This window comes from Zonotrichia leucophrys, chromosome 2 (assembly GCF_028769735.1).
Source record: "Zonotrichia leucophrys gambelii isolate GWCS_2022_RI chromosome 2, RI_Zleu_2.0, whole genome shotgun sequence".
Taxonomy (NCBI): Eukaryota; Metazoa; Chordata; class Aves; order Passeriformes; family Passerellidae; genus Zonotrichia; species Zonotrichia leucophrys.
Genome location: NC_088171.1, coordinates 71,290,522 through 71,314,526, shown reverse-complemented (window position 1 = coordinate 71,314,526; position 24,005 = coordinate 71,290,522). Strand labels below are relative to the sequence as shown.

Below are 24,005 nucleotides of genomic sequence, written 5' to 3'. Positions count from 1 at the left end.
AATGAAAGGACAGTAGAGCAGACACAGCACAGAACTGTGCTCAGCTGCAGCAGCAGGTAAGGCCAACCATAGGTTAATACAGATCAGGGATCAAACCTGATAATAAACCTGGGCTGACAACTCCCAATAGCATACAGCTCTGCAGAAACACAACCTCCCTACAAATACCAATGACTCTGAAACATAGCACAGCACACCAGGATTTCTCTTGCTCTGGACAGGAGGTAGGTGTCCCCACCTTAGCATTTTTAACTTCACCTGAAAAAGCAATAATACCCTTCTACATCCCCTATCTGCCACCAAAAACGTGTCTCAACAAAGACAGCAGAAAGGGAATGCATGCCTTCCCCTCTCTATGTCATTCAGATTCAAGCATAATTTGTGTGATTATCTGATGTGGTTTGCCTCATACTAATCAGATCATGTATCTGCAGCTGAAGTTCAGGCTTGTGTTCACTCCACATACATTCAATCATCTGCATGTGAAAGGAGGGATGGATCTATAGACAGGTCATGCCTAAAACTACCTTCAGTCTTCCTTTGGTTCCTGCAGGCTGGAGCACTAGGAAGTTACTCATCTGCTTAAAAGTAAGTTCGTGTTCAACCACTGCATCCCAACTATTAGTAAGAGGTTAGACAAGACCCCTTGGTAGCTTCCCAGACATGAGCCAACTTTTGAAAGTCAAGGAGAGCTGTGAAGACTAATCAGAAGGTGGCTAAACTACTCCCAGCACACTGTGGGTGAGTATTTTCATTAGTCTGTGACCATCCATGGTGAGTCTTTTTCTGCTTTCCAAGCATGAATAAACAGCATCATCCTGAAGCAACAAAGAAAGTCTTCACCCCCACAACATTCCTGTAAGGCATTTCACTGTGGTAGCAGATTCCTGCCTCCCCCAAAACCACTGACCAAGTCCGGAACTAATTCTAGACCCAGCTGCACCTAAACTCCTTCTGAGAAGGACGTTAGAATGTAAGGGGGTCTTCTCTGCATCTAACAACTCAACAGGAGGATCTCCATGACAGCTTTTTCTGACCCATCCTCTATGCAGTAAATAATCAAGTGCACCTTGACACTAAATCTTGCTAACTGCTGTGCCATTTACTATCAAACATTGTGAAACAGTTATCACTTCTCTCGGCTGGAGTGATGCACCTCGCTCATCAATGACATTCACACATCCAAGGAATTATTTTGGTCTCAAATAAAAACATTTCCTGGAACAACTATTAGTCCAAATTTTGATTCAGAAAAAATTGTAAAGTATCTAAAGAAAATAAACTTATTTTTGCAGTGGACCATACCAAAATAACAATATGTTTATACCAAATTTTAGTTGCATTTTCCAAGTGATAAATGTCTCTGGCATTTCCACTTAAATCAATCCAACATAGCATAAAAAAGCAATCCATAAAGCAAGAGGTAATTATTAGATCCTTTAAAGATAAATATAGCATTAAGAAAAGCACATCTTATTGTATAAACTCAGTCTTATTTCTCAAGGAAAGGTAAAAATGAAAGGCTGTGAAATCAAACTAATAGTCATTTATCAAAGAGAACCATCCATCCTTTCCATATGGGCATTTTATTTCACACAGATCCGTAAATTCTTGGATAATGCAGCTGTCATTGTTATTCAGAATTTGTTCTAAAGGATTCATTATGTGCCCAGGATTAACTTGACTTTTGTCTCACAGACTGTCTTGAGCCTTTCCCTTTGAAGGAGCTAGAGGTATAAAATAACACAGCAATTGTCTGCTCAGACAGACAGCAATCATCTTTAACAATAAACATACTTCACAGGAAGCAACTCAAGTGCGTTTTACTGCTGCTATGATTTAACGATCTTAATTAACATTGCTCTATTTCCCAAAGGAAAACAGCTGCTCTTGGTGACAAGGCATTTTTGGAGCACTCCACCAACTGCGAGCAGAACTGAACACTATCACATACACCCATGGCAAAGCTTTCAAAAACCTTTACAGAAGAAAGGAAAAGGAAAAAGAAGCTTTAATTAGATAAGACAGAAGGGTGAGGGGAGCAGTAACTGTTCCATAGATTAGAGTTCCCAGAGACTCCTTCAATAGCCCTGGAAACCCTAAGACTAGGCAACACAAACGCTAAACATTGTAAGCTTCTTTTCCAGATGCAATGCATTTTTATTTATTCTTCATTGGCATTTAAATCACAGAAGAAACAATTCTAAGTTCAACTTTTACATATATATATATAAAAATTAACAGATTGCACTTTCTGACGCTATAGGGACTTGTATCTCCCAAAGTATGCTGAAAAAATTCCCAAACTATAGCAAGAAAAAAAGCAGTACAATCTATATAGCTATAATGTCAAAAAAAGCTTAGACAAATAACCCTTAATGGAAAATAAAATGTAAGGAATAGATTTTACTTTTTCCTGCCCACTGCAGGAAAAGTAAAAATCCACTTGGCATGTCTAAGCCAGTCTGCTTCAGCAGAGAAAAAGGAAACGCAGACCAGATCACCCCAATTACATCTTAAAGTTCTGGTGAGAAGAAGCAGGTAATTGCATAGAGTTCTAGCGCAAAGTTTCATAGGAGATAAACATTTCCATCTAAAAAAGACTTAAGAGACTGAATGAGTTGTTGCAGCTCGCTAAAATACCAAAGCAAGTGGTAAGACAAACAATCAGGTAAAATATACATAGTTTTTACAGACACTTACTTGAATGGTGTGAACAGAATTGACAATGTAGTTTCCTTTTTCTGACTCATCTTAACCTACATAAAAGAGCATTAAATTATTACATGCAAGTGGCAACAAGACCAAAAATTGTATCAGGAATTAAACAACAAGAGATCAAAGATGATGTATGAGACTTGGGAAAAGGAATGAAATCATACTCCCAATATCTGGGTGTTATACTCCAGTATGCACAACTCCTCTGAGCTCCTGGAAACTCAGATCTGCTCTAAAGTAAATAAACCATGCTTCAGCCACTGGTTTTCTCAGAAGGCCTTCTACAGTTTCCAGGATAAAAGGAAGACGTGGATAGAAGTGCCACCAGGTTTCAGTGACAACCACCCTCAATGAAACCAGCACCATTTATACCAGACAGGCACCAGTACACTGCAGCAAGCACTGCCAAAGCAACGCTGTAAATCAATAAACCTGCACATGGACAAAAATAGAAGGTTTTGATGCCATCAGAGACACTTTTTCCAAGGTCCTCCAAAACATCTTTAAGGCCTCCTGCAGCTGACTGACTCAAGTCTGACTGCTGGCATAATGTACAGTCAGGAACTTGCTAAGCACACCACTTGTACAACCTGACAGCTGGAAGTGGGAGCCCACACATTTCATCCTATCCATCCAAGGCAACATCATCTCCAGGGAGCAGAAACTGTGGTCAGGTCAGCCCATCACAGGAAAAGTAAAAATCCACTTGGCATGTCTAAGCTAGTCTACTTCTGCTTCAGCAGAGAAAAAAGGAAATTCAAAGGAAATGCAGACAGGATCATTCCAATACAATGCTAAAAAAAAGCCAACAACAATAACCCAGCACTAGAGAATAACAAAACAAAAGTAAGCTCAAAAGAAAGGAGAAGCAGAACTACTTTGTTTTTTAAATAATCTCCAAGATGCCAATTTAACTGAAAAATATCTGAGTCATCCTTAGTGCTTAAAGCAGAGGTCTTCCAACTGCAGAGGTGATATCTGCATGCTTCAAACTTCACATCCAACCCCACCAGTTACTCCCCCTGTTAATACACCAGGTCTCCACCTGATTTTTGAAAGTGATTCTGCTGCTGACACTGCCACCCTGGTATCCACACCTTTGTGAAGCTGGCATTCACAAAGGGACAGAAGATGCTGAAGGTGCTGATCTCACACAGGTCATCTCATGCTAGTTCATTGTTTCACTATCATGACAGCAATTCCCAGACAGGTTAGGAGTTATTTTGTGTCTTGGCTTCTATCTGTGGAGGATGGTTTTCCCTCGGAGTATTTCTATGCCTTACCAAAACTGGGATTTTGGACAGTTTCTCACTCCACTGCTTTGTGAAACAGAACCTTTTTTATTTGGACCACTCCTGTGTTCTCATAATGCAATATCCAATATTAAATGAATCAAGACAGAGGAACCAGATATGAACACTCGCAAAGCAAAACAACAGATATAACAGCATTAGCCAGAAGTTAATTAGGCCACTAATTTAATTTCTTTAATGCACAGGAACCTTTTACCTTTCTGATCTGTTTGTGTAGTGAGCCTGATTTAAGGCCTTGTCTCCCAGCCCCCATTGCAAAGGCATTATTTCCCTTCTCTGGTACCAGCATTCTACCTACATACTGCCAGTAGATTTACATTAACACCAATAAACATAATTTTTGTTAAGAAGCAAGAAAAAAGTTACTCATTCTCCTTAGAAAATGCCAACCAAACTTCTTTAATAAAGTATTTCAAGCTTCCCCAGATAAGCCTCACAGCTATTCAATCGAATGAATGTGCGTTCAATTTTAATCCTTTCAGCTTGGCACACTATGGATAGGGTAAGTCATACATTTACTTACACATAGCAACAACTATTATTCAAATAAGTTGGGCTTTTTTACCATATGTTTAGTACCTTAAATTGCTCAAGAATCTGAACAGCATTGGTAAACATGCTCTCTGCTTTGAAAAGAGCACTAGTGTTCAGATACTCCAGAGGTAGAGTTCCCTGAGGAAGAAAAATACACATAAGTAAAAAAAAAAAATTAAATTAAATAACAGGAATTTCTCTTAACTGAATTGCTGGCCAAATAAGCAGTAAGAACACTTCAAATTACTGCTGAAATAACTCATGTAACTCCTTTGAAAATATTCTTCTCGCACAGATTTGCAACATTATAGGGATTGTCTGTAACTCTCAGCTTCTACAGGAATGCAAAAAGCATAAATAACAGAAGTTGTTACCAAACTATATACTATAATATAAACTCAACCTCTAATCAAAAGCTATTTTTGATACCCCTAACAGTCTTCTACCCAAAGCCTCACCTGGGCCTGACTCAATCCAGTACTTGGGGTAGGAAAGGGAGCAGCTCCCATGCCACCCTGTGTTGGGCAGCTTTCCTCACACAACCAGCAATGAGTGCAGGACAAGGGGACAATCCCTTGGGCAGAGTCCCCAGAAGAAATATTCCAAAAAATATGCTGTAAATAGGTGTTTTATATGTGAAACTGGCAGTGTGACAGCACACTAATGAAATGCTAATCGTCAATTCAATATTTATGAGGCAACTTTTGAACTATGTAATAATACATGAAAGAAATTAAAAGAAAAAGCCATCTCACTCTTCACTAAATTAGAGGCACAAGATAACATCTGAAGAAAGTACACCAGTTTAATCAAGAAATAATTGAACATTAAATTGCAGGAACTGGCTTGTTTACAGGCTTAGCTTTCATGATCAAAATCATGTGTTATTCAAGCCATATTGCATTTTTACCATCCCTAAAAACAAAGCAACAAAAAACTTTTATATAGCTCAAAAGTATAAAGTTGCAGATGACAAAAGGACCAGCTGCCTCTCCAATTAAGAGCCCTACACAATACATTAAAAAAATTTAAGTTTGTACTCTGCAGATACACACATAAAATTAAAACTACAAGCAGTCTTCACACCCTATAACACCTTTACAAATCTGTAATCCTTCTCCTCACACACCTCAAGTCTTGCCCCCAGCAGCTCTTCCTTTATAGCAAACAGATTTTCATAACATAGAAAAACATCTGTACTTCTTACCACAGAGTTCAGGGGGAAAGGCACACCAATAAGGGAAGCCATCAGTGGTGCTATATCAGCCTGTGCAAACAGAAGCATTGCATTTTAACACAGCTTCAGCCTCTAGAGATAACAAATTCAGCTTAATTTTAACATATCTGCATATGCAAAAGATAATTATGCAATATTGCCAAGTTATACATACAACTCTCCTTTACAGCTTTTTGGGTTTTTAGTTTCTAGTAGTCATGGCATGATTAGATTCAAAATGTGAAACTCTGCTGCTGAGCAAGCTTGAAAAAATACATTTCATTTAAAAAGCAAATATAACCACCCCAGTATTTATTTGCAGGAATTCAACAGCTCCTTTACTGCACTCAGAGGCATACATTTTTTATGACTATTTATATGACCAAAGGAACTAATTTCATATTTACAGTTTTAAGCAGTATTCTGGATATACTGCTTTTCACAACATCCTTTATGCCATGCTTCCACAGCGCAGATTACTCCCCTTCTCCCCTGCAGAGGGAGTTTCTGCAGTTTTTTAATGTCCAGTCAGGCCTCAGAAAGGCCCTTCAATCTTCACTAAGGCATCTCATAAAATAAGTTATCATTTCCTTCTATTTGTGATAATAAACACTGCCTCTTACCACGTTTATATTTTCCTTTAATATAAAACTACACACCAAAATTCTTTGTTTCTCCAGCATAAATCTGAAAAAACTACACTGAAATCACAGGCACTACTCCAGCCTCAGATCTACTGGGCAGACTCCAAACCATTATTTGCTGAGAACAATACACTTGGAGTGCAATGATAATTAAAAGTCTCATTTGCTGTTTTTACCCATAGTCCCATGTGTACTACAGGACAAAAGCTCTGTCTTTGGGAAGTCCATTTTCCAGGGCAAAGTAATACTCAAGACTCTTCTTTACAGTCTCAAACCAACATTGCCATAACTCCTAACAACCTTGAGAGGAAAACTAATCTTTTTTTGTAGTTTTGTACCAGGGCTTTGCTGAAGGCAGCTGATCCACAACATTCCAAATTTGAACCTTCTAGCATGAGATTATTTCCCTTGTTTGAGTAGATTTGGAGTCTGTTATTCATATATTGATTTTTGTAGGATGATGAAGCACCACAGTTTAAAACAGCTTGACTGATTAAGGATCAATGGAAAAGTTGTTCACATTCTTTTCTTCCTTGACTAATTGTCTAAATTGCAAAATATCTGGGCCACAATCACAGATGAAAAAAAAACCCCACAGTTTACCACTATAGCAAGAAATGGTTTTGATTTCGTGACAGCAGCTTGGGGGACCTGGTATATTGTACTGCGCTTTTCCTACAGCTGTGGGGGATCACTTAAAAAAATGGTGCAATAATGCATATTCACGAGAAGTTGTGTGTGCAGCTGTCAATTGCTTGTCAACAAGCAATTTAAAATTGGCCTCATCATGTTATTGTGGTTCCTGTTTCTGGGGAAATGTTACATTGGTGTGATCATGCACTCAAATTAAGTAATTACTTTAAATCACGCAAAACTCATAATTTAAGGGGAAAATTTGTGAACTATTAAATTAGGTGTGTTTGATACCTGATTGACATCAAGCCTCTTCAAGTTCTCCAGTTTCCATTCTGCAAGAAACAACAGAGCACCTGAACAGCTAATCTACACAGATTTCAAAGAATAGTTCATGTTCAGTTGACATTTACTATCTTGTTGCCATTTTCTGTAAAGTGTTGGTACTAAAGAAAATTATGATTTTACATTAGGATGCTAGCTCAAGAAGGGTTACAGATGGAACTCAACAGGCAGAAACAACAAAATGCATTCATTTCAATTCACATTTTCTTTTATCCAGCAGGATAAATTACTGCCTGCAATTGTGACCTAGATCAGTAGAAAAAAGGCCAAGGCTTTTATTTTTTTCAGCACGGTGATGTATTGCCTTCTGTGCCAACTAAAAGAATCAAACTCGGATTTAGGAGATTTATAGCATCTCTTCAATAGTTTGTAAAAAAGGCTAACCCAAGGTCCTAAATGCACTGGTACAGCATGGTACAAACATTAGATCCTAAAGCTTTGGCACATCATACAAAAACCTAGTTGAAAATTGTATTTCCCTGCTCTACGGTGTTCTCTAAAGAAATAAAGAGAAAATTGCTTATTTTCTTTGGAGGTGGAGAGTTATTTAAAAACAGAGTTCAGCAAGGTTTGGTTTTGTTTTTTTCCTTCATACATCTGCAGTATTGCATACACCAAACTTATTTTCAGCAATTAGTTCATACCACAGCTACCTTGGGGGGGTCTGAGTGCAGGTCCACTGTTACTTGGTCCCACAAGCACCCTGAAGAGCAGACTTGTACTTTGACAGCAGTGAGACAGCTAAGGGGAGTTCCCATGGCAACACAGGGGCAGTATTAGCAGCATTAATCATCAATTCTGTTAAACTCACACCAAAAGGTACAAGTTTGCTTCCTTTTGCTTCCCAGAAAAGGAAAGGGATTTATATTTCTAGAAACACTCTTACCCATATTTCTATTATGTAAATGAATTGCCCATTTTCCCTTTAAATTTTCCAAAGAAAAACATTGGAAAACTGTCTACGCACACACAAAATGTGCCTAGGGTAGGAAGAAACTGTCTCTGCTAGAGAAAACTTTTTGTCACAAGTTTTTTCATCTCCACACGGTCTACTCAGATATTCCAAAATTCAGAATTGAAGACATCTGCTTGGGACCAAGAGCCACAGGACACTGAGCCCAGGAACTCCTAAGGACTGTGACACAGCTGCACACTGGCCAGTCCAGGCTGTATTCCCAGGAGTGAGGCATCTTGGCTGTGCATGCTGCCCACACTGGTACATGATTCCAGCTCACTGTCTAGGTTTCCTGTACAGTGCTCAGCAGTTTCCCACCCACTTTATAGAGGGGTTTTTTACCTTTATCCTTCCCTGCTTTTACTGCAGCCTGCTGAGCTGTCAGATGCAAACAGCCCAGGGAAACAGCAGGGAAGCGCCAGTTCAAAAACAGGCTGAGGATGAGGGTACATGTAGCAAAGAAACTCTCACATAAAACTGCACAGAAGCCAAACTAGTGGGGGGTACACTGAGCTCCCTCAGCTGTGCCAAAGCAGGCTGAGCCCCCTACAAAGCAGGCTTGTATCAAGCACCCCACGTCCTGATGCTGCAGGAGGTTGTGCCTTCACTCACAAGCTCCTGTGGGCTTGTGCCCCACGGCCAGCCATCAGCCCCTGAGGAGCTGGAGCGCAGTTCTGTATTCTCTTTCCTGCTAAAAAAGGGTCAAACCAGTGGCCAAATGGGTAATAGCACATGTCGCCCGCAGGATGCAAGGCTGCCATAACAAATCTTTCCAAGAGGATTGCATGAGCAGGCCTGAGGGAAGGCAGAGCACAGGTGATGAAACTGATGAGGAGAAGGCTGCTAACCCAGAGCAGATTCTGTGCCCTTCTGGCCATCCAAGGAACACATTAATGTCTCTGTGACAAACTGGACAGGCTAAGTCCTGCCTGCCTGCTGGCACTGCCTTTGGGGGGTATGAATCCTCCATGGCAACAATGAGAAGACAGACAATTCACTGAGCTCCCTACAGCCTGCTTGCACCGAACAGATCATAAGAAGTTTGTCAGCATTAGAAATGTTCTGTCAATATTTCCATAAACACTTGGAGAAATTAGAAGGGATTGTCAATAGATGAAAGAACTTGAACATTGGAGCATGCAATTAGAAATGTAAGCCTGACACCTGCATACAGCAGTGACACAGCAGTCTTGAAAACACTCTCCTCCCCTGCAGGCAGCCACAGTTGCAGCTGTATTGAGTAGAAAAGACAGATTCAAAGAACATTTCAAGAGAACTCTTTTAAACAGCCTTTCTTTTATAGGTTACCTTTGTGAAAATATCTGGGATTCTAACAATGGAGTAGCTGAGCTGTATTGACCTGTGCAAGTGCCAAGTTCCATTTCAACAACTTTCTCTTCACTTCTAAGCTACGTAACTTACTAGAAGCTCTGATGTACTACCGTAGAGAGAACAGTCCCTTTTTAAGAAGATACTTATTACTCAAACAGAAATTCAAATTCCTAAGATACTCAGAGCATCTCAAATCTCCAGCAGAGATTATCCTTGCCAATTAAGAATCTGTAAGGTTAAGTGTCTAAACAAAGCAACAACATGCTTGACAGATGCAAAGCTAGCCCAAAATAAATGGATGAGTTTCTGATGTCTGCTTTGGTGTGCTTGGTTTTTTGTGTGGTTATTTGGCTTGCTAGTTTTTTTAACCATCAGAAGGAAAATATGAAGCAGGCACAGAAGGGTGCAGACAAATGTTATCCTCCAAGTAAATACACATTGCCTAGCAGATGAGGGCCATATAGCTTTCCCTATTGTGCACCTGGGAGTCAGCTCAATGCTCATCTTTTTTGAAATCTCTCACATCATTTGCATCATGACTTGAAGTTAAATGCTGACTTTAGTTTGCACTAAAGCTGCTGAGAATCAAAGAAACTGACAGATGTAAAATTCAGCTATTACAGATCAACCTTTAGATATCAAATGTCCCTAGAAGTCCAGCAGATCAGCCATCAGTGACAGCAAAATCAGTTGTTTTATTCAGTTTTTTTTCCTACAACTCATTTTCAATTTTATCACAGATGTCATCATTTTATAGCAGCTGTTAGGCTCAAGGAGTGCAAAGGTAGCACTATTTCTGAAATGACCTGATCTGTTACCAAATACCTTCTTGAGAGCAGGGCAGAGTTAGCACCTCAGGGCTGAAGTAATTTTTGCCTGTTTTCTCTAATGTACCTTGACAAACAATCCAATAAAATAGGAAGTCATTGCCTCATTGATCATGAGCAACAACCCAAGACTGAAGGCATCGTAAGAAACAGAGCAGGCCACAAGAATGAGGCACATGAAAGAGGAACAGCTTGAATAATTTAATCATGTGTTAAAGAGTCTCTAACCCAACTGATATTTCAGCAAGGCAGCGTTTATTGCATCATGTATGCAAAATAATAAAAACTCATTCCTTTAAAAAATGTTTACTCTTAAATAAATTAGAAAAGAGAAAAATAACAGTGAAGAATCACAGTTTTTCATTAAGAAAAGCTGTTTACATTTGCACAACAGCTGCAAGAATAAAATGAGACAAGACAGCCCCTGGAATGTCCACAGGGTTGTGCTGTGAAGTTAGAAAGGAGTCTTTCAACTTGTCAACTTTTGTTTCTGTATTAATACATTCAACATCTGGGAGTTAAAAATTAAGCCTCCTTCATTCTCTAAGGAATGAAGTCTTAGGAACATGAATAGCCTTCTGTCAACAAAGAGAGAAAGTCTTCAATTCTATGAGGAGAATTGAAAAGAAAATAGAAATAGAAATAAAAACTGACTGATGTTATCTACCCAATTTTGCAGTAGCTTCCTTAGGCATACCCTGTCACCTTGTCCTTACACATCACACAAAGCAAATCACACTTTCTGAAATGGAACAGAAGTTAGTGAAGCTCAACAGGTGTAATGGTTAAAAACATCTCCGTTTCCACCAGAATCTTTCACTTAAATCTTCTATTTTACCTACCTTTCAAAAAATTGTCTTCAAAGAACTGGGTTGTAACTTTCTGTGGATAATTTACCCCAGCACCCCAAACAATCAGTGGTGTTAAAGTTTCTGAGGGATGACCAGCTCCATGGGATCCTAAGATACACCAAACAAGAAAAATAGAAACTTTAAGACATGTGCAGTAAAAACAAACAAAAACTACATGCAATAAAAATACACACACGTACTAAGCTCTTGATACAGACATACTAAAAGCCTGTTACAGACAACCTATTCCAGCTTCACAGCTTATTCTTATGTCACTAACAATAAGGGCTAAATTCAACTTTCAAGTCACGAAATCAGTATCAGTTAAGTCAAGACTACATAGATGGAACTTTTTATATTAAAACCCCCAAATTTTTAACATCCAGAAAATAAAGCCATAGTATTTTTAAGCCTCAGCATATGGAGGAGTTACCAGCTCAAGACATGTACATGTGCTTATCCTGAGCATCTCAGTGAAACCAGTAATGCCTGATTTCAGTAGTATTAGGCACACGTGAAAAAAAATAATGTAGAACTGATCTCTGAATAAGAATTAGACTTCCACTTCAAAACCAGGAAGCAATATGCATTGCAACTGTCATCCTTCCAACAGTGATAGAAGTTCATTTTTAAGGTTTTAAAGTCTAGTGGCACCTTGCTTAAAAATTGATACAACATTACTTTCTTCCCTGGGGAAACAGATTCCCTCCAGCTTAACATATCAGCCACCAAAAGCAGGAAGGTTGAAAACTATGACATCTCAGCAGCAGTCGTACTAAAGCAGGAGCCACACGAGCTTGAAAGAAATGCTGGCCATTGAACCCAGCGGGTGAGGTACCAGAGCAGTGAGATAACCCAGCCTCAAAGGGAAAGACTTTGTTATACAAACCCTGTGTGGGTTCCTGTATGGTCTACAAGATTACACATGTGCCTTATATTTGCACAGACACATGCTCTTCCCTGTCTATAAATTTTAATAAATACAAAGGACAGACAAAGCACACTGTTGTGCAACCTCAAGGCTATTCCCAACAGCATACCTAATTCTGTCCCTAAAACAATCACTGTGGCACAGCTGAAAAGTCAACTTTACTTACTTTAAACAGCCTAAAGCTTAAGAACATACCGGTCTGGGAATTAGATTTCTGATGTTTCTTGATGGGCACTCTCTGGGCTCAAAAAACAGCAACAACTGCTGTTCTTTGAAGAACTTTGGGAAAAAGAGCTTATGGAGAGAGCACTTCCTGTATCTTCCACAGACCAGGGACTATTTCTTATATCTGTTATATTCTTATTACTACAGGAGGAAAAGTTAGCCAAGCCACCAGCTCCATCAGCATTTCACTGAGATTCTACCTCTACAAATACTTGAAGACAGAGTTGAGAGAGGCAGCTGTGCCCACTCCCTCCCTGTTATAAAGAATTGTTTCAGTTCTGATCTGAATAACAAGAGGGGAAGAAAAATAATTCTTTTCAGCTGGGTCAGTTCCAAGTCCCACCTCTAACACTCTCCATATAGACCTTTTCAGGGAAAAGGGAGAAATGTTGTCATCTCATTGCAGGGGTTCCATACTGTTGTCTCCTATCACAAGAGTTCCATACCTTCTTGGTGTTTCTCATGGACAGCTCCTCAGAGCACTGACCCTTTCTTCTTCACAAAGCAGCGAACTGACTCCAGTTCCCTTCTCACCCAGCCACCCCACTCTTATAGCACTCTTCTTCTCATGGGTTACAGCTGGGGCCTGTTAAAGTCAGGCCTCCTCCTAATCTTTGATAATGGGCCCAGCTGAAACTCCTTAGGGGTAAGATTAATTTCTACGCCATCTTTATTTTTCTTCTATTCTATCCCCTACAGGGTGAAAAGGGTGCTGTTGTTTAGTTGTCTGTTCCATAGACCAGCACACCACACAGGTACTTGTGCCAGGATGGTAGCAGGAACAAGAGGTCAAGGAGAGGGTGGATGTAGAATGCTCTGCTTTGGTGGTCAGCAGTTCCATCAATTTAAAGCAAAAGCATAGGGTCAGACTGAGAAAGCAAGTGACATCACTGGCTTTTGCCAGCAACCACAATGTCTTTGATCACATCTAAGTCAGATCATATTCTTTTCCCTAATAGGCCCCCCATGCTTCAAATATTTAATTTCTTTTAAAACCGGTGCACATCCCATTCTGCAAATAACCACTGAAGGGCTGCAACAGGGCCTGATAGTACCAACCAGCTCAAATTCCAACTCCCGAACTATCCTTCAGACAGCTCACAATGGGCCTGAACAGAACCTCTGGGTTTGCTCTCAGATTCACTAAAGTCAACTTCAAAGTTATTAACACTTCAGGGACAAGATTAAGCTTTTCCTTCAAGACAGAAGAGATGGCAGAAAACTATGACAGACCAGTGGTTCTCAAAGCCTGAAGAAGTTACTCCTAACACCTTTTATTCCACCTCCAAAGGATCCAATGCATAATGAGAACACCCCTACAGCTCACTCTGGCAGCAAGGAAGGCCAACAGCACTGCAGGCAGTGTTAACAGGAGCATGGTACAAGGAAGGGATTGTTCTCCTCTGTTCAGTACCTGTGAGACAACCTCTAGACACTGGATCCAGCTTTGGGCTCCTTTGGTACTGGAAAGTCACCCATCATCTGGAACGGTTTAAGTGAGGAGCACTTGCCCTGTGAGAAGCAGCTGAGGGACTGGGACTTGCTCAGCCTGGAGAAGAAATAGTTTTGGGGAGAACACAGCAGAGCAGCCTGCCTGTTCCCCCTGTGAGGGGGCCTGAGAGAGGATGGGGCTGCAGTGTCACTGTGGTGCACGGTGGGAGCACGACACAACAGGCATAATTTGAAACAAAGGAAGTTCAGATTGCAGACAAAGAAAACCTTTCCCTCTCCATGAGGGCAGGCAAGCAACAGAGCAGGCTGCCCAAAAGGATTCATCCCTTTGAGGTTTTAAGGGCCCTGCTGATAAGCCCTAGCATCTGTGTCTGATTCGAAAGCTAATCCTGCCTTGAATAGGTGGCTGGACCTCCTGAGATCCTATGATCACATATATAAAAATATATATACACACACCCCTTCCTCATAAAAAAATATGAAATAACTTCTTGAAACATATAGGAAAAATACAGCAGAATTAAAATTTTATTGCAAGTGGCAGTCAGCTCAACAGTAAATATTACTCAAAATGGACTATTTTGCAGATGAGCAGATGGTAATTAGGTTGATTGGATAAATACACAAATATTTTGTTATCTCTGATGACAGAAAAAAAAATCTGCATCTCTTCAATTGAACAACTTGAGGATTTCACACAGAGAGTAACATTCTGACTGTTGTTTTGCCACGACCATGCCTGGAGCAGCCCTAGTTCAAAAGTATCATAGTTAGTAGCAGCAAGCACTCAGCATTGAAAGAGAGACTTATCATTTTCACTGGCTGCACACAAGGACAGAAGTGTTCTTAAGGTTCTTGACAGAAAAAAGAATTAGGGAAACATGTCTAAATGAGCTTAGCACTGTAAACTTTTCTCATCTGCCCTCAAAGCATTCAGACACTGTGGCCAAACCCTTCCCAAGTCTCCTCTGTGGCTATCAGCACAGTGCCTCACTGTCTGCTCTGTACTCTCAGCTCTTTCACCTGTCTCCAGCACCAGCCTCCTCTAGAAAGAGCACACAGCAGTCCCCTCCTTTCTGCTGTGCTTAAAAGGCCAAAATAAGCAAAAAGATTTGGCACCCTCCCAAAACTTCTCTGTACAGTTTTTTCACCAACTCCTGGACAGATTTTCCACCTTTTCCAGGTGCTTTAGAGCAGCAGAGTGAGAACTGTATCTCCCAGATGGGCCGAAACAAGATCAAATTTGCTGCTGGCAGCCAAATAACACTATCTCCTGCCTAAGGTGGTTTTCTGCAGCAATCTTTCTATCCCTGCTAGCAGTCACTGAGGAAATTAAGGTTTAACTTGGTGTCTTTTTTCTGTCCAGACATGGAATGCAGCTGTCACAGCAAATTGCATGGATTTTCATACACAAGCAACACTTAGGATACCAAATCAAACCAGGGGTTCCAAAGCTTCTCATGGGACAGAGCTCTCTCATCTCACACCAGATGCCCATAAACTCAACTGACTCAATATTTAAAAAGACTCACCCCAATCTGTCATTCCATGGTCGGAAGTCAAAATAAATGCAGTCTTTCCATCATTTCCATAGAAATTATCAATCAATGAAGCAATTTCTTTCACACCCTCATCAACTTGTTTAATATTCTCCTGGTATTCCCTTGAAAAATAGGAAAAAATGTTACATTCCAGGTGGCTCTCACAGTTGGTATAAAGCAACTTAACCATTGTCATAAAGCCCAGTCCTTTGAGTACAGACTGCTTTAATCTCAAATGAACATCAAGCTAACAAAAGGCTTCCTAGATGTAAAACCTCTCCCCCTCTGAGTCTTACTGAGATATTAAATCGTTGCAGCACAGTTTGAAGATTACTGAAACCACAGTTTCAATGGATTGATAATTCAAATCCAACCTGTCCTTGATATTAGACTATAATTTTACTACTCACAGCTGCCAAGTAAGTTAAGCAGAATGCCAAAACTAAGGAATTCTGGAAAACTCAAACACCTTAACTGTAAGTTGCAAAAATTACTTTTAGCTGGTAACTAAATGGCAAAGAAAGATCTCACCAGGCAGTCTGTTTTGAGATGATTTATAGATCAGGACAGACCCTAGTTTTCTGGAATAGAAGCTAAATAAAAAATTTGTATTTTGTAAAAAATTTGGTATTTCAGGAAAAGTGATTGACCATGATTGACTTTCAGACAATTAATTTCCTATCCGCTGCTAAAGTCAGCTTTAAAACTGTCTGTAAAAAAAAATCATTATAAATGAGCATTAAACACACAGCAAGTATGAACTTTATAATGATGCAGGAAATCAGAGAATTTTAAAGTATGCAAGGATCAAGAGAAAGAAGTGAAATCCTGCAAAGCAGGATGTGAAGAAATTAAAAGAAAGTTCACACAGAATAACACACTTCAAGTTGAATTGGTGACGAGAACTGTTAATCTAAACACTTCTCTTTTTTTAAGTGTAATAAAAAAGCCAAAACATAATGCCAGAATTTGCCATTATTGCTGAGCTTACTGGTGTCTATAAACTCAATTATATCACTTCAGTAGTGGGGAATCTGAAAACTGCATCCATTTTATATTTAAAACTGCATTTCCTATGTATCCTCTAGATTATGTGTTGGCTGCAACTAAGAAAATTGCTAAAAATCAGACTTGAATACAGGAATATAACCTGACATACTGTATAGAGCAAAAATCTGTCATTCCAATAGATGGGACCTTAAAAAGCAAAATAACTCCAAACACTCAGAACATAGGTGATCATGGTAACATATATGACCCCCAATACTACAACACTTGTTTCTGGCTTGGTAAATTGCACTGTTAAAAAAGTCACAATATGCACTTAAAACTAGTAAGAAAGATATGCTTAATGTCTCAATTACCTTGAGTTTGGCCGATGAGCATGTCCATTGGTGTCTATGCCTAGCAAATGCAGGAACAGAACCACTTTCTCTTCATTCAGTGCAGAGAACAATGTTTGATTGCTTTTGGAAGAATTAAAGAAGCTCTGTATGGAATAAGTCATTAATATATTAATCTGAGCAAAATGGAAGAAGATAAGCATCTTACTAGAACTAAGACACTGCTGTTTCCATGTCAAAATACTACTAGTTATTAGAATTTAAAAAGAGGAAAAATAATGACTTCCTAATTTACAGCTTGGAGGACAACTACTGTCAATATGGTCAGTCCAAATTTTCAGCTTATCTAAGACAATATTTACGTTGAAGTGTTCTTTTGTTGGGCTTTTTTTGTTGGGTTTGTTTTGGTTTTGTACTGGGGTTTTCTTGAGTTTGCATAGGCAAAAATAGATCATCCTTTCTTTGCCTGCTGTATAAACAAATTGATGAACCACTCTTGAGTGCCACTTATGGCTTCACATTTCTATTGATTTACTGAATTTAAATTGGAAACAAAGGTCTCAAATATTCTTGCTTTGGAAGCAGGTTCTACAGGACTGAGATACCAAGCTACAATTTGTTTGCAGAAACTAAATAAAAACAGAACAAAACATGACATGCTTTGCAAATACATGAACTACAGAACATACATCTGCCTTGCACATGTCCTACTTAAGCATCCCTGAGGCAGATGCCAGGGGAGAATTTTCCCCTTGGACTGAATGAGTCTTGACAGGGCTATTCTGTGTTAGACCGGCCACGCTGCAGCAATGCAAAATGCAGGCAGACAGCTACTCCTGCATCAGCTCCTTAGTAACAGCACTGCCCAAGGAAACAAAACTGGGTAGGGTCTTAGTTCATAAAAGCATCTAAAGAGCCTTTCAGTACACTAACATAAGTGAGAGTGTCTTGGAACTTCATGCAGGAGTCCAGGGAAAATGCTGGTAGAGGCAGGGAAGCATTCCTGCCACCAAAGGACAGGGCAGTCCACCACACAGCTGTGACAGTGATGGAGCTCTTAAAATCTAAAGCTCATGCCTTGTATAAACAAAAGTCAGTGCACCCAGAGGAAGACCAAAGCGGCATCAAGGATACCACAGTGAGCTGTGCCAGGAAACCATGGCAGTATGCAATTCCACTTTCCTAACTCCCTGAGTACACACAAGCCACATGGACTAATATTTGCATGCTCTCAACTTCAGCTCTTGTCCAAACAAAACCATGACCAAAGTCCAGAGATACTTTAAATAAAGATACAGGAACAAAATCCGATTACATTAAATAGCAATGTAATTATTTTTAAGGAGATTTTCATTTCCCACAGAGATCCATCTACCTGCACATTGACCACAGACTGAAGAAGCTTTCCAGAGCATACCAGTAATTTGCAGGATACAATAAAACTGTTTCCTTAATTTTAATTCAATAAAAGGAAATCAAAACAAAGCGTATCAAAACAGACAAACAGGAAAACTCCCAAAATTAAATCTTAAAATACAGATCAATATGAAAAAGCATATGTTTTTCTACCACAGAACGATTAAGGAAAAAAAAAAAATCATTCAGAGGAAGGCAAAGCCTGAGCTTCTCCTCTCCCACCAGACAAGTCCCCTGGATAAACCAAAAGCATCCCACTTTCAAAGTCCCAGAGCAGCAGCAGCCAGAAAAGTTTGCCCATATTTTGGCCAATTACAAACAAGAAGACAAAAGGAAGATGAGTGCAACCTAAGATGTGATGTCTTTTCCCAGAGCAAACAGCAAACTTTATCCTGTGAAACTTGAGCAAAAATGGTTTACTGAAAAAAATCCCCAAAACAACAGGAAGCTTGCCTGGATTGATGGCTGATAAAGGTGGTGAGTTGGCAAGCAGGTACCAAACATACCAAGGACAAAAATCACTTCACCTTGCTCTGGATGTCTCTGAACTATTTGTTCAGAAGTATCCTGGTATCTCCTTACAGCCTGCTAAAGGCCTCTTCTTTTTGGTACTCTATGTTCACAAAACTTGAGCCCTACTCAACACTACTTTCCAGCCCATCACTCTGTTTTAACTATCTTCCTGTCTCACTCTTTTTTATTCTTGCTTTCCTTTTATTTCCTCTATTCAGTAATATTGCCTCCACTGTATTTGTAAGCTGAATCTCACCAAGAAGTTTCAGGGACAGCAATAATCAACTAAGAGGCTGAGAGCACTCAGTTTTTCCAGTCTCAAGAAAAAGCAGATAAAGAGCTCCCATTGCTGTATACAACCATCTGCCCTGAGAGTGAAAGGAATCTCCATCCTCTGATTGAGCCAGACTGATCAGAGGGCCCCAGAGATGATGCAGGGAGACAGACACAATTTGGAATGTGAAAAATCGCAGTAAGACACAAACTTGAAAAATTATTTGCTAAACCATAACTATAGGCAGATACTGGAACAGCTGCTTAAAAGGCCTGCCCTTGGAGATGCTCAAAACTTGACTGGGCAAGGCCTGAGCACATTGCTCTAACTGAACCTCCTTCATTAAGAGAGCTGGACTCAAGATGACTACAGCTTCCTTTCAACCTTCTTTTTAAATTACTGTGGAAACTTCTGTTTGATTTTCTGGCAGCTAGCAACAAAATAATGCACTGGTTACAACTGATATGCACCTTAAGATGAGCACAAAGCTCCCCATTAAACAATTTACATCAAACTGTGAACTTAATTATAATGTAGTACTAAGTAAACCCCTACAACAGAATTTCAGTTATAGCTATGTGAAATCTTGATCTCATCATCTCCCTCCTCCGATGGGAGAAAGCAAAGAAGAAATAAAGACTATTTATAAGGTCTAACAAATGATACACAGATGTCTGAACAAAATATGAACTTGAAAATGTTAAAGATCTAAGTAATTGGGGACTTCTTGTTCCCTCAAACAGTTTCCTCCATGGAAGCATGATTCTTTAGTAGAGCTGATAAACTGTTGCTGACTGCATGTATTAGAGAGACCAAACAAACTTTTCCCTTTCACAAAGCTGCTTAATCTAGGACAAGTTAATTTAATTGGTTGCTTAAAGCCATGCACACTGATTTGTGCTACTGGGAGAGTTTAAATAGTTATGCCAGTTTTCAGATGTAAAACAAAAGTACAAAGGCAGGACAAACATATATGCCAGGCTTAGATCCCTTGAGCATGATCATACACAAGACACTAACACATTTTAAATGAATCATAAAACCATTGCACTGCTAATTAGAGCAGAGCTATCTGTATTGAAATTCACTGGCAGAAATCAACATCCAGTCACAGCACTATCTGCAGAGCTTCAGAGTTTAATTCAATTCTGGACTCCATCCACCACCCTGCACAGAAGGGACAATCTGAAGGCTTGGGTGGCCTTTCTCCAGCAGAAAAAAGACAAAGGAAGAACGGAATACTGCGTTCAAAATTAGAAAAGAATAAAGGAAAAAACCACAAATTTTTGCCATCTGTATCTGCAGGTCCTTTTCAGTGAGAAGACATTAACTGAATATCCTACCCTTTGAACATAATAAATTGTTGTTAGGCCATTACTGGAACTCCTCTCCAAGACTGAGTTCATAGAATTTTGAACTTTTTATGCTGAAAAAAAAGTTGAATCTTCCAAAACCATTTGCCACTAAATATTTTCAAAAATTTTCAAAAATCATAAATGCACCAACAAAATCTTTTTTCCCCATTAGTTAATCTAGACTCCCAGTACTTTGCTCCTTAGTTTCTTAGCACAGACTCAAACTGTGATTTCAGTAGAAGTTATTTTACTGAGAATCATTGAGTCATATTACAGTGATTAAAGTCTGCTCCTTAATTATTTTGCTTCTTAAAAAAAAACCAAAACACAAACACATCAAAAGAAGCCCCAAACAATCCAAAAACCAGAAAGAAACCACAGTCCATCAACTCCATGCCCACCTGGAACTCCAAACCACTCCCAAGTTATTCCTGCACTTGAATATTGCTGAATTTTCACACTGCTGTAGATAAAAAAAAATCCCACAGAGTCTAGTCCGTGGTGTATTTTCTGTCCCAAGAAAGGGCTATGATCACTTTGTATCATGGGGAGACAGGACAAGAACTATTGAGTGTCATACATTTTTCTTCTACTGGTTATTTAAGCATAGATACAAATAAAAATTGGAGTTTATCATCTCCTGATGATAATTTACTGTTAGGTAGCATTTTGAAAGAGAACAAGGAATTTCATATTGCCAGCACTAGCAGCCCAAACATGAGTTTAGCCATTCTTCATTTTATCCCCATCATGTTTTGGGGCAGAGGAAGCAGCCCCAAACACGTGGCCCTCACAATGCTTGGGACCTGTGGACTGCAGAGTAAAGAGAAAGTACATTTGGTGTCTTTTGTTTCCTAAAGAGGCAGAAACCAGGGACCACACCAGCCAACACATGAGTTAAGCAACATACTGTTAAATACTTGAGATAAAACACAAAAGAGCAAAAAAAAAAAGTAAGCAAAGCAGAATTTAGATTCCAGTATAATGTCATTACTACTTATACATAATCTCACTAGCTCAGCTGCAAGTTGTTAGAGCTATAATAGCAGAGTGACCTTGGTTTCAGTAAGCCCCAAGTTTCACACTCCTGAAGCAGTTGTTGATGTGCAGTTGAAGAGATGATTAATGGAATGTGTGGCTTATGCCAGTCAATCAAGTCCTATCCATCCACAGAATGGAATTTAGATGGGCAAAATAAGTCTTAAAAATAATGGTGCTGGCTCCAGGGAAAAAGTAATCAGTAATGACATATATTTTAAACATATCATTACAGCTTCAAAGGATAAATGCCATTAGGTGTTCTGAAGCAAAAGAAAGGTAGTACCACCCTCATATACTTGTGCAGCTCCAAATGACAGCAGGGTGCAACTTTATGACAACAGCTATTCAAGTGTAACTGACAGCCTAATTTGATTTGTATTATTCATATGCATTACAACACACAACATGGCACAAGTGCACATTCAGGGAAATGATGGCACTTAGAAAAAACATCTTTTCACCTGCAAACTCAGAAAATAATTTCCTTTGAAAATTAGCAAACTATAACGATCTTTCCCATCCTATGTCACTGTTTAAAGCAGAGCTACCTTTAACTTCCTAAAGAGATGATAAAATAAATCAATAAACCAAATTATTTTTTTTATTTGATTTATGCTGGTTAGCTATACTAATGCATACAGCCCAAAGACCATGTGAAAAAAAGTTTTAAAGTCTGAAACTCCATTAACATCATTATGAGATCCAGAAAGTAACTCACTTAACTGCTTCAGTGGTACAGACATTTATACACCAATCCACACTGCCAGCATTTCTTAATCCAAAACAAGCGAGGCAGCATAGAATAACATAAATACAGGAATTAACACATAATCAGAAATCATGTGCCTTGGAGTATTAACACAGTGAGAGTGTCACAGAAAACAACAGTCACGAACCAGCACTGACCCAAGCCAGCTGAGCAGAGCACCACAGCAACAAATTCTACAGCTCGGAGTCCTGGGCTGCCTCTACCTCACACCCTGTCCCCTAAACCAAACTGTGCTTGCTCTGGCAGCCACAGCAGTGTGAGCCACAGCAGAAAATTAGAAGCCAGCTACATCTGTGAGGAAAAGCCACACAGCTTGACCAAAAATATGTTTTGTCAAAATAAGCAAATAATATTGTCATTTCTATCATGCTGCAACAGCTGTTATAAAATCCTTAACTAATTGCATTCAAGATCTTATAGGGTCTATAGTACTCCAAGACAGGTTTCCCATCATAGGCAAACAAAACAAAGCCAAGAATGTTTTTATACGGTACTTTTATTAGCGTTAGTTTTTTAATTAGCACTAAATGACAAGTATTTCCTTTAAGCATCTATTACACTTGTCATGAAAGCTGATTCAAGAAATTTTTACTCATGGCCCCAAGGGATAGGTCTTTCAAAATTTTCATACTTTCTAGATCTATGATAATGTGTTAACAGGTTCTGTGATAAAGTTAACATGCAACTGTGCTTTTTATAAACAGGTAGCATAAAGAGTCTCTGCTTACCTTAACATGATCAAAAACCCACATATCAAGCTTGGCTGCATCTTCTGCTCCAAAGTCTTCACTTTCTGCTGCATAACAAAATGTATAAACATGATCTCCAGTAGCACCTGTAAAAACAATATAAATGGCATACAAGATACAAGGTTTTTTGCTTTTCTCACAGTCAAAAATACTTCAATGCACAGGAGTAGAAACCTAGCAAAAATGATGATCCTGAAGGAAGTCAAAGAAATTTTATCCTTATTTTAAACTTTCCCATAATTAATCCTTTTTGGAAGTCTGGATAACATTTACCTCATTAGCTTATCAGCACCTCAAAGGAATGAGGAACAATGTTATCCAGTATGCTCAGGCAAGGAAGTAAAATGTGGAAAAGCAGATAGGAGAAAACCAAATCCCAGTTTAAGCAAATCAAACAGAGTTTGGTTTTGAAACAAAGAACTTCTCAGAGAAACTTCTAACCAAGGAAGACACATATTCATAGTCTCATTTGAACACGTGTTTTGGGCACAAGCTGTTTAAGAAAAATATGTTCGGCTTTCAGTAGTTCAACTGAATCATACAAGATAATGCCTATCCATGAGGTCTCTTCCACAGGAAAACATATCACATAGAACAAAGGCACCAGGAAGGTTACTGTATTTCAATTCCAGCTACCAAAGGCCCAGTGGACAACTTCAAGGAGACAACACTCAAAGTCTGCATCTTTAAAAGATGCATCCAAAACAGAAAAGGGAGAACTACTCGACTGTGTTCAGTCACAAAGTACAACACAAGGGCCACTGATGTGCAAACACAGCATCTGGACAAGGCAATTCCATTCCCTGCTCACTGTCAAGGGAGCAAAGCAGAGAAGGGAGGGGGCAGGGGGAAGACAAAGACTGGCAAGAAATTAAACTTCAGAAGTCCTGAACAGATTTGAAGCTAGGTGAAGTTTAATTAAACAATTCCATCAATGGCAGAGCTGTTACAGCTCAGGGGTGCCATTCATACTCTTACTATATCAACTCTCAGAGGGGAAAATGCTCTTCAATCAGTTGATGACCAGA

General features: G+C 39.3%; 1 protein-coding gene across 4 annotated transcripts in view; it reads right to left on the bottom strand.

Moving 5' to 3' along the window:
• The window catches only part of PIGN (phosphatidylinositol glycan anchor biosynthesis class N), a 99,631-nt gene that overhangs the window by 51,489 nt on the left and 24,137 nt on the right, over positions 1 to 24,005 (bottom strand). For all 4 annotated transcript variants that reach the window (XM_064705428.1, XM_064705429.1, XM_064705432.1 and 1 more), the window contains exons 5-12: positions 22,957 to 23,063; positions 16,882 to 17,006; positions 15,509 to 15,639; positions 11,360 to 11,476; positions 7,353 to 7,393; positions 5,773 to 5,832; positions 4,611 to 4,703; positions 2,704 to 2,759 (exon numbers count right to left, since the gene is read on the bottom strand). In XM_064705428.1, coding sequence (XP_064561498.1) covers positions 2,704 to 2,759; positions 4,611 to 4,703; positions 5,773 to 5,832; positions 7,353 to 7,393; positions 11,360 to 11,476; positions 15,509 to 15,639; positions 16,882 to 17,006; positions 22,957 to 23,063 — 730 coding nt within the window. The remainder of the gene's footprint in view (positions 1 to 2,703; positions 2,760 to 4,610; positions 4,704 to 5,772; positions 5,833 to 7,352; positions 7,394 to 11,359; positions 11,477 to 15,508; positions 15,640 to 16,881; positions 17,007 to 22,956; positions 23,064 to 24,005) is intronic.